The sequence below is a fragment of the Myotis davidii genome, unplaced genomic scaffold (genome assembly GCF_000327345.1).
Source record: "Myotis davidii unplaced genomic scaffold, ASM32734v1 scaffold169, whole genome shotgun sequence".
In the NCBI taxonomy this organism is placed as follows: Eukaryota; Metazoa; Chordata; class Mammalia; order Chiroptera; family Vespertilionidae; genus Myotis; species Myotis davidii.
The window spans coordinates 506,633-516,859 of record NW_006383005.1 but is presented as its reverse complement, the minus strand read 5'-3'; the positions used below and the strand labels follow the sequence as shown (position 1 = coordinate 516,859).

The window sequence follows — 10,227 nt, the reverse complement described above, 5'->3', positions numbered from 1 at the left end:
CATTCCTTTAGGTGTAAGGTTATATTGTGTATTTGAGATTTTTCTTAATTCTGAGGTAGGCCTTCATTGCTGTGAACGTCCCTCTTATGACTGTTTTAGCTGTGACCCATATATTTGGGGTCATTGTATTTTCTTTTAGCTCAAAGAATCTTTTGATTTAACCCTTGATTTCATTGTGCACCCATTCATTGTTTAATATGTTATTTAGCTTCCACACATTTGTGTGTTTTTCAATTTTCTTCTTGTAATTGATTTTCAGTTTCATACCATTGGGGTCAGAGAAGGTACTTTATATGATTTTAATCTTAAATTTATTGAGACTTGTTTTGTGGCCTGACATGTGGTCTATCCTGAAAAATGTTCTCACATTTTCTATGTGCACTTGAAAAAAATGTGTACTCTGCTGCTTCTGGATGAAATGTTAAAAAAATACTAAGTCCATCTGGCCTGTCATTTAAGGCCATTGTTTCCTTAGTGATTTTACTTTCAGTCTGAATGTGTCTTTTGATTTGAAGTGAGTTTCTTGTAAGCAGCATATAGATGACAATTATAGAAGCAGTTCCTGTAGCAGCATCTTTAGTTTGATATGTAAATTCTAAAGGAAAAAAATATGTCTTTTTATTGGAGCATTTAGTTCATTTACATCTAAAGTAGTTGATATGTATGTACTTATTGCCACTTTAATGGTTGTTTTTTTTGTTGTTTTTATAGTCCTTTATTCTTTCTTTTTTTGATGTCTTCCTGTAGTTTGCTGTGGTTTTATTTTCTTTTTATTTTTTTTAGTATTTTGTTTGGATTCCTTATTGTTATTATTTTTTAGTATAGGTTTTTGGCTTGTTACCTCCATGAGGTTTATGTATATCATTCTAGATCAGTGATGGCGAACCTTTTGAGCTCGGCGTGTCAGCATTTTGGAAAACCCTAACTTAATTCTGGTGCTGTGTCACATATAAACATTTTTTGATATTTGCAACCATAGTAAAACAAAGACTTATACTTTTGATATTTATTTTATATATTTAAATGCCATTTAACAAAGAAAAATCAACCAAAAAAATGAGTTCACATGTCACCTCTGACACGCATGTCATAGGTTCTCCATCACTGTTCTATATCAATAGCAACCTATTTTAAGACATTTAAATTTAAGTATATTTTCAAGGACTACATTTTTTACAATCCCCTCCATGGTTTATGGTGTTTTGTGTGTGTGTGTGTGTGTGTGTGTGTTTAGAAGGAGAGAGAGGGAGAAATAGAAACATCAATGGTGAGAGAATCATTGACTGGCTGCCTCCTGCATGCCCCACCCTGGGGATCGAGCCCGTAACCCAGGCATGTGGTGTGACCGGGAATGGAACTGGAACCTCCTGGTTCATAAGTCGACAGGCTGGTAGGAGCCAAGCAGGTGCCTGAGATATATGGGGCACTGGCCTACCAGCCTTGAGCAGCTGCAAGAGGGAGGCAAGTGTGTGTTGTAATGTCCTGGGGGTTGGAACCACAATGGGCTCAGGTGATGTGTTGGGAACCCCTGCAGCAGCCTTGCAGGTAGGCCCAGTTACCTGACTAGAGCCCCACCTGTGCTGTGGGGTCCAGGGGGATGTAGATGGTCTCACTTGGCCCTCTAGCCCCAGATCTTCCCGAGGTTCCTGGAGGACTCCTGTGGCTTCCCAGCCTTCTGTTAGGTCTCGTTCTCATAATTAGTTCATTCAGTCCTCAGTTGTTTGGAGTGATTGCTCTCTATACATGTATATACTTGGTTGAGTTCAGCGTCTTCCTGTGCCACTGCCATCTGGACCTCTAGATTGAGGCGCCTTTATATCTGTCCTTGGGAAGGAGGACCCTGGAGGAAGTAGAGGGAAGGCTCAACCTTGAGGAGGTGTCACCCACGGAGGTCCAAGGGAGGAAGGATGGAGTGGATCTACAGGGGGTGGCAGGGAAGGCCTCTTTGAAGGGCAGGCAGTCCGGTTGTCTTCTGCAGACAAGGGAGGACATCAGGAAGTTGGGGTTCCCAGTAACTCCTCAGGTCAAGGCGTAGGAGCCGGGGGTGACCAGGGGCTGTGGGCTCAACTGCGGGTGGAGGCAGGCCAGCCATCTGCCCAAGTACAGGCTGGCTTCCGTCCTTCCTCCATTGTTTGGGGTGAGAGGAGGAAGTTGGACTATCTGCATTGGGAAGGGGGTGCTCTGGTGGGAGTGGGACTCTGGCTCTTCCACAGAGAACTGCTAGCCTGCTCTACCCCCTCCTGGAAACTCCGGGATGTCTCAAGTTGCCCAAGTCGGGCCAGGAGCCTGGGACATCCTGGCCAGGGGCACTGCCTGGACAGGGAGGAGCAGGCATGAAAGGTCAAGGCCACTTTCCTGTTGGGCCTGCCAGAGGCTGGAGAGCAGGCTATGGGGCATTTTGGGTAGGACAGTGAACCCCACTCCTGACCCAGCTGTTCCAGGTTTCACTCGTACTGCCTTATGCCCAAGGAGGGGCAGGAGCTGACCTCTGCTCCAGGAAGGGGAGCACTTGGCAGATGCTCAGTGGGGGAAAGAAGGGGTGAGCCCTTCACAGGTCCTGAGAGGCCATCTTAGAAGTTAATGTGGGAGGCCCAGCCTGGGTTCCAACATTTGGGAGGGGTTTCTCTTCCTTTCCTCCAGGAAGGTGGCAGAATTACTCCGACCCCAAGAATTCTACCCAGAAGACCCCTGTTTGGAGAAGAGACACATCCCTTGGTTCCAGAAAGCACCATGTTTATTTAATGCAGGCTGGTGCTAGAGTTCAGCTTCTCCCTTTTCCCCTTAGGACACACCCAAGATCACACAAACTCTTAGGACAAAGATGGGGGTTACAGACCTGCCTCGAGGCCACTGCTGACTCCTTCACGGAGGGCAGAGGTCCAAGGACTGAAGGACAGAAAGGGACATCTGTGGACTATACTGGGCTTTCAACCCAGGCACCCCAGTGTGCCAGGAATGGGGTGGGCTGGCTTTGGTCAGGTCCAAATCCTTGAGAAGTCCAAGCCAACCTTCTGCCATGGTAGAGAGGCATCTCCTGGGTGAAGGCCTGTCTCTCCACAGGTCAGGGAGCTCAGAACACCTCCATGGGGCCGTGCAGGGACCTCCTAGGCCCTCTGCCCACCCTGACATCAGACCCAGGAGCCCTCCCCATCTCCCGTGCTGCTCCTGGCTGGTTACAGAAGGCATGGGTGGGATTCTCGTGCCACTTTTTCTGTGTGGCCTTGGACGGTCACTTTCTCTCTCCAAGATCGGCCCCAGCCCTGGGCGGTTAAGGAACCTGCCAGCCTGCCACTCCCGCTCGTTTCTGAGAACGGCTCCTCCTCATGTCAGGGGGCCAAGACGGAATCCCAAACTCGGCAAGCTCGCCCCCATCCTTCCAGTGACAGCTCAGAAATGAGGTGTCAGCATGGCAGCTTTAACCACTTGGCCAGGTCCCTCCGGCTCCTTCCTCTATAGGCCTCCTTGGCCACACACCCGCCCCCTGACCACGCCCAGAGAACGCTCCTTCCAGGGAGCCCTGCCCTGTGGTCACTGTGCCAGCCTCGCTCCCCTGAGCCTGCAGGTCACTCTGCCCTGGACACTTGGGCAGGGACCGAGCAGCCCTGAGCCTGCTCTTCTGGCCACTTCCAGCTGCTCCCAAGGACGTGGCTTGGGCCCCCTTCTGGGGCAGGGCCCGTGGCGGTGGGCTGGTGGGAGGAGAATCCCGACTGCAGGCTTTCCTCCTGAGGCGAGCCTCCTTGTGCTGTGAGACTGAGGTGAAGAGCAGAGCTGCTGGGCCAGAGGCCCGGCCCCAGGTCCTTGAGCAGGAGAAACAGAGAAGTCGGCTGCTTCACAGCCCAGAAAGGAGGGTGGCCCCACGTGAGCATCCACATCCTCCATTGTCACAGGGGATAGGGCACGGCCCAGTGGCCCATCAGAGTGTCCAGGATTCCAGGGAGGGTTTCAGGGGAGGACCAGGCCCCACACTTCCCAGAGGAAGGATCCCCAGGCCTGCCGGGGCATCTGGGAGGCTGGAGTCCTGGCCCAGCTGGGCCTGAGCGGGGAGCGGAGCCCCTACCCCCTAAGAGAGGTCATGGCGGACAAGGGGCCGGAGCCAACGAGGAGGCCATGGCACCAGCTCCCAGAGCACTCCCAGGCCAGACAGGCTTCTGCCCGCTCTTCTGGGTTCCTGGGTCTCTCCATTAGGCTCAGCCTGGGAAGACGGGGCTTCAGCTAACGCCCACTCGGGTCTGCGAGGGTCTTGGTGTGGCTGCCAGTCCCTCGGGGGTCCACTGGGGTGCTGGCGCTGTTGGCATATGTGTCGTAGCTGTTGTCTGAACATACAGAGAGCTCGTCGGAGACCTCCATGCCATCGCTGATCTCTGTTGGGCCAGAGGAGGCAGAATGTGAGCGGGGGCAAGAGAGGTCAGTGAGGACGGCGGGAAGATGTTGTGGGAGGGTGGCCTGCAGCGACTCCTGCTCAGGCTGCCGGATGCTGATGAGACACTGGGTTCAGGTTGGGTGTTGAGATTGGTATTCAAGGCCCCCTGGGTGTCTCCTCTCCCCCGGAACTCGTCCTTCTACAGAAAACCACCCGCATCCAAGCCATCGGCTCGACACCCATGTGTTTACTCTCCCCAGGGCCTTTGCACAAACTGGCCCCTCTCCTGGGAGTGACTGCCCCATCAACACCTTCTTTAAAAATCTGGCTCATTCCTCTCATCTGTGTTACTGCAGCCTCCTCACAGCCTCCCTGACCCTGCTCTTCTGGCAGGGATGGGACCTTCTCATGCCCTGCCCCCCCGCCGCTCCCTTCCACCCCATCACATCCTGTACTGCCCCTGCCTGTGGCCCCCACCAGCTGGAGCACTGCAAGGATAGGGTGATGTCTGGGCCTCTGTGTCCCCAGTGCCTGTGTCCCCAGCGCCTGTGTCCCCAGCTGGACACAGCAGAGGCCCAGGGGAAGGTCTGCTGAGCGGAGCTGAGACCTCCCTGAGGGGACTCAGGGTTCCTTGGTGGAGTTGAGGGTCTCTGGAGATGACCTCTCAGCCTGGAGTGAGGACTGTGGTCGACTCCCCTCAGAGCCTGCCTCAGAGGTGCTCAGGGAATGGTCTTTGGCACTGTAGGAGGGGAGGGGGAAGGGGTCTGAGCAGAACCTGCCAGGCCTCCCGGTAGGGGCTGTCCTCCTGCCTTCCATTCATGCTCCTCAGCCCTCTGACTTGAGGCCGGACACAGTGCAGGGTCTGGGGATCCCAGGTTGCCCTGGACTGGCCCCTTCCTCCAGGAGGGGGCTCTCCAGTGTGACCAGAGGGCTGTGGGACGCCGGGGGGAGGGGGTGGTGGTGGTGGGGGCAGGCACTCCAACCCGTCTCGGTGTTCAGGGAAGGCTCCCAGGAGGATTTTTTTTGAGCAAAGGTAAGCAAGAATGTGTGCCTCCTAAGCACCCGAAACAGTGTCTGACAGTCATCTGTTCGAGAAATGAATCGTAAAGGAGTAGATGGTGAGGATGGTCACACGACCCTTGATCCTTGGAGCCAGCCCCACCAAAACCACAGTCACCCCCACTGGGCTCTCGCTCGTCCATGCGTGTTTACCAAGGACCCTCTGGACCAGCGTGGCTGCGACCCTCACACGTATCCTTTGGGGGTTACCAGCCCACTTTACAGACAGGGAGGTTAGACAATGTGCTCCAGTCCACACGGCTAGTTGGGGAGTGAGCTGGGATTTGACTCCAGATCCACCTGGCTCCTAAGTGCTCCATAAATCTTGCTTTTCTCTGTTCCCATATTCACATCTCTCTCCTGAATTACCAAGATGCATGCTGGGAGGACGCCATGCGGACAGGAAGAGGACCATCTACAGGCCGAGGGGAGAGGGCTGGACCAGATCCTTCCCTCGCAGCTCTGCCGACACCTGGATTTTGGACTCCTAGACTCCAGAATTGTGAGACAATAAATTTCTGTTGTCTGAGCCTCCCACTTCGTGGTACTTTGTTACAGCTCAACTGCAACAACGGCCAAATACAAACCTTCCCACAACCCTCCTCTGCTTCCAGAATGAGGCCCAAGCTCCTGACCAGGCCACCAGGCACCACCTTGGGGTGAGCCAGCGCGGCCCCGCCACGCCCGCCATATGGAACGGTGTTTGGTGCAGTGCCCTGAAGCGGTGCTCCCTCACTTCCTCTGAACACGCCGCTCCTGCCTGGACTGGCCTTCCTGCCCCTGCTCGCTCCGCCCTCAGTGCAGACCCCGCTCCCAGGCCCCTCCAGCCATCCTTCCTGCAGCTAGGTCACTTCCTTGCAAAGTGGGTTCCAAAACCATCCCCACCGCCCCAGGGAGCTCTGACCACTCTCTGTACCCCACTTGGGCTCAGCGCTCTCATGTTAGAGCTCTAGTGGCACCCAGTTTCCCGTGTCCTTGCTTATATAGCTGCCTCCTCCTCCATCAGACTGGGAGTGCCGGCCGGCAGCAGCAGGGATGAAGCCAGTATTTGGGGTCCCTGTATGAACCAGGCAAAGGGGGACAGGCCTTCAAAGCAGACTCTTCCCCTCCACCCACTCCTGCTCATCACCCTTGCCCACCACCCATGACGCTGACATGGCTGTATGTGGAGGGCGTGTGTGTCTATGTGTGTGCCTCTGTACGTGTGTGGGCATCTGTGTCCATGCCGTGTGTCTGTCTGTATGTGCTGTGTGCATGTGTAGGGCAGAGAACTGGGCCCAGAGCCTGTCTCAGGGCTGCCCACCTGAGAAGATGAGCTTCTCCTTCATGATGCTGACGTCCCGGCTGGTCCGGTGCACGGCCGCATTCAGCATGATCTGCTCGGGGTTGTAGCTCTGGATGCCACCCAGGCGCCACCTGCGGAGACGACCTGCGGGTCAGCCCTCCCCACCCATCCCTGGCGCAGGGTCCTGCCCTCTCCCAGAGCCTCTCTGGATCTGGCCTGAGAGACCAGCAGGACTCCTGTCTGACTATCCAGGTGGGGCCCAGCGAGGGCAGAGCTGGAGCTGGAATTGGTCTCCTGACTCTCAGCCAGACCTCTCCTGCCTTCCTCCTACTCCAGACCCAGCTCAGCTCCCGGGCCCAGGCTGTTTTGGGTGGGTGGGTTGGTTAGTTCTGTCTCAGGTGCCTCCAATTATTCACCTGGTTTCTTTGGACGTGATACGTGTGGGGTGGGGAGGGCTTACCAGACAGGACTCTGATGAGGTACACACTAATCTTGGGGAGTCCCAGCTGATGTCTCCCACAGCTCCACTGTTATGAGTCGGCTGAGGGAAGCCAGAGGGAACCCCCAGGGAGGAAAGCGGAGAGGAGGGGAGATGCAGGGGGCTTTGCTCAGAACTGGTCTCACAGGCTCGTAGCCAAGGACTTGGAGTGACTTGGGTTGGGTCTGTGCTGCTCTCTTCCAACAGCCCTGCAAGAGGGGGGCATATACTCCCCAATGGGGAGCCCCGGCTGGAGTGCCAGTCCCTCTGATGGCCGTGGCCGGGCTGCACAGGCATGAGGGGTCGCGCGCAGCCAGGCACTGCTTTTCCTGTTGTCCTCAACTAGCCCCAAACCCCTGGCCTCTGACCTTGAGACTTTGCAACCTGGACAGAAGGATTCACTGGGCCCCCACTTCCACTCCCACCAAGAGAAGTGGGGGTCAGCTTGGAAACAACCCAACCCCCAGGGCGTGGAGCCCTGCTGGGGTGGATGAAGGGAGCCCAGACACCACAAGAAATCAGTTGTTTCCAGACAGGGTCAGCACAGCTGAAATGGACAGACAGATGGATAGGCAGATGGGTGGGTGAACAGAGCGGACAGACGAGGGCAAAGCAGGAAGCAGAGGGGAAGGCAGCCTGCGCTCTGGCTGGGCGAGCCCCCTTCGTGTCCTTTGTGTCCTGAGGACAGCAAGTGGGTCTCATTTATGCTGTGTCCCTGGCACCAACCTCAATGCCTGCTGTGTGTGTGAGTGTGTGTGTGTGTGTGTGTGTGTGTGTGGCGGGGGCCCTAAGTACTTGGGTGAATGGAAGAACGAGGAAACGATCTGCACCAGGGTCCCTTCTCCGTCAGGCCTCTCTTGACCCCCAGGAAGAGAGTGACACCACCCTGGCTGTATGTTGTGCGGGGCCAGCCTCCCGGGCACGCCGACCCCACTGCAGGCCCAGCAGCGCCAGCCAGCACCTCCGTATGTCTGCTGAGGCGAGGATGGAGGAAGGCCTGGGTGGTGTACCTGGGCTGGCTCAGTCCCCCAGCCAGGGAGCAGTTTCTCCTAGAACAGTGATGGCGAACCTTTTGAGCTCGGCGTGTCAGCATTTTGAAAAACCCTAACTTAACTCTGGTGCCGTGTCACATATAGAAATTTTTTGATATTTGCAACCATAGTAAAACAAAGATTTATATTTTTGATAGTTATTTTACACATTTAAATGCCATTTCACAAAAATCACCCAAAAATAATGAGTTCGCGTGTCACCTCTGACACGTGTGTCATAGGTTTGCCATCACTGTCCTAGAAGCTGCTCGGTGAAGCCTTCCGACCCAGGAGGGCTCAAGGTGCTTGACCAAGGACTTGGGTCTCCGAGACCGAAGTCTCATTGGAAATTAACATTAACCCCGAAGGCGAGTGTCCGGCCAGGGTTTCTGCAGCCATGCACATCTGAGACAGGAAGCTCGCCCACTGGGCCTCTCCAGGGGAAAGTGGGAGCGTGTGTATGGGGGAGGGGGGGGGTCAGACAGAAAGTGAAAAAGAGATGAGAGACACAGAAAGGTAAAGAGGGAATGAGTGATGGGAGAGGCAAACCCAGGGAGCGGAAAGGCGACAGCTGGGAAGGGAGAGACAACTTGGTGGGGCGTGCGCTGGGCAGCGGGCAGGCCCTGCAGGGACACGGAGCGGGGAGCAGGCAGAGCCCTCTCTGCGGAGGAAGATGCGCTCGTGCTCAGAGGCCAGGCCAGCAACCGGCAAGGAAACACCGGCCCCCCGTGTGCAGAAGCAGCTGGAGGGAGAGAGCAGGGGGCACACACGGCCAGGTGGGGGGGAGCAGGGAGGGTGGCAGGGAGAGGAGGATTCTGGGAGGGAGGGAGGCTTCGGGGGAGGGAGCGGACCCAGGCACAGGGTTGGGCAGGTTCCAAAGGAACTGGAGAGACGGGTGGCGAGGAGGGAGAAAGGGCCAGGAGGAGGAAGACCACACCAGAATTACCTGATCAAGTGATAGCTGTGAGAGGCCAGAGTGCAGCAGAGAGGGGAGGGTGGGGAGAGAGGAGGGACATGCGCCGGGTCAGAGCAGAATGGGACAGAGAGAGAACGTCAGTCAGGAATAAGCCCTTCCCATTGGTTGGTTCGTGGCTGGGCTGGGACCCCAGCCGGGCCCTCCAGCCTCCCCGGGGCCACCCCCACCTCCCCACGGCACCCACTGCCCAGCTGTTGTCTGGGTGTGGGAGGTTTCTGCATGGCACAGAGGGGTGCTGAGTGCTGGCGGAACCACGGCCGCGTTCAACAGGTGAGGAGACGGGGCCGGAGAGGAGTGGAAGCTTGAGTCCACGCAGCAAATCCGGGCAGAGGTTGGCTCTGGGCTCCCAGCTGGGTGCTCATTCCAGAAGCTACCAGCTCTGGCGGAGGGGGTGGGCTGGGGGCCACTGGGAGCCTTCTCCCGCGTGGGCCATGTGGTCAGGCCTTCTCCCGGCCCAGAGCGCAGGAGGAGGGGCAGCTGGCGGGGTGGAGCTGGGTCTGCCTTGGGGCAGGGACGGCCGGAGAGGAGGTCAGAGCCTACTCACTTCTGGAGCACGAAGATGCCCACGATGAGGGTGAAGGAGATCAGGTCCGCGGTGACCCACATGAGGCAGTACTCGTCTGGGGGCTGTGGACAGACGGCCCGTGGCCAGCCTCCAGTCACAGCCGGTCCACATCAGGCTCCAGACGGAGGGTCCACGGGCAGGGGTGGACCCGGAGTCCTGAGCTCTGGGCATTGTGGGTCGGGGAGAGGAGGGGAAGGTGTGTGTGTGCTCAGGATAAAATGCCCGTGTGGTGTTCGGAGTAAAGATGGTTAGTGTTAAGCCTGGGGGGTTTGGGTGCTTAAGGAGGCTCAAAGCAAGAGGCCAATAATGAAGGCAGATAAGTGTGAGGGTTCACCATGACCTGCAGGTGTGGCATCGTGTGGGTGTAAGTGCACGTGTCACTGTAGGGTGTGGACTGCGGGGCTACCCCCAGGGACAGTGGGGAGGGGCCAGGAGGGCAAACCTCTTGACCTCAGTGGACTGAGGAGGGGCGT

The 10,227-nt window shown here is 56.3% G+C and overlaps 2 protein-coding genes across 6 annotated transcripts in view; one reads left to right on the top strand and one right to left on the bottom strand.

The window, feature by feature from the left end:
* Positions 1-5,956, top strand: part of RPS3 (ribosomal protein S3) — a 35,593-nt gene extending 29,637 nt beyond the window's left edge. The window contains exon 7 of the mRNA XM_015557480.1: positions 5,793-5,956. The gene's annotated coding sequence lies outside the window, so the exon portion shown is untranslated. The remainder of the gene's footprint in view (positions 1-5,792) is intronic.
* Positions 2,713-10,227, bottom strand: part of GDPD5 (glycerophosphodiester phosphodiesterase domain containing 5) — an 85,703-nt gene continuing 78,188 nt past the window's right edge. For 4 of the 5 annotated variants that reach the window (XM_006777912.2, XM_006777911.2, XM_015557479.1 and 1 more), the window contains 4 exons: positions 9,734-9,816; positions 9,160-9,174; positions 6,723-6,835; positions 2,713-4,361 (listed from right to left, as the gene is read on the bottom strand). In XM_006777912.2, coding sequence (XP_006777975.1) covers positions 4,213-4,361; positions 6,723-6,835; positions 9,160-9,174; positions 9,734-9,816 — 360 coding nt within the window. In that variant the 3' untranslated portion in view covers positions 2,713-4,212. The remainder of the gene's footprint in view (positions 4,362-6,722; positions 6,836-9,159; positions 9,175-9,733; positions 9,817-10,227) is intronic. The other variant, XM_006777914.2, reaches the window with a different exon arrangement.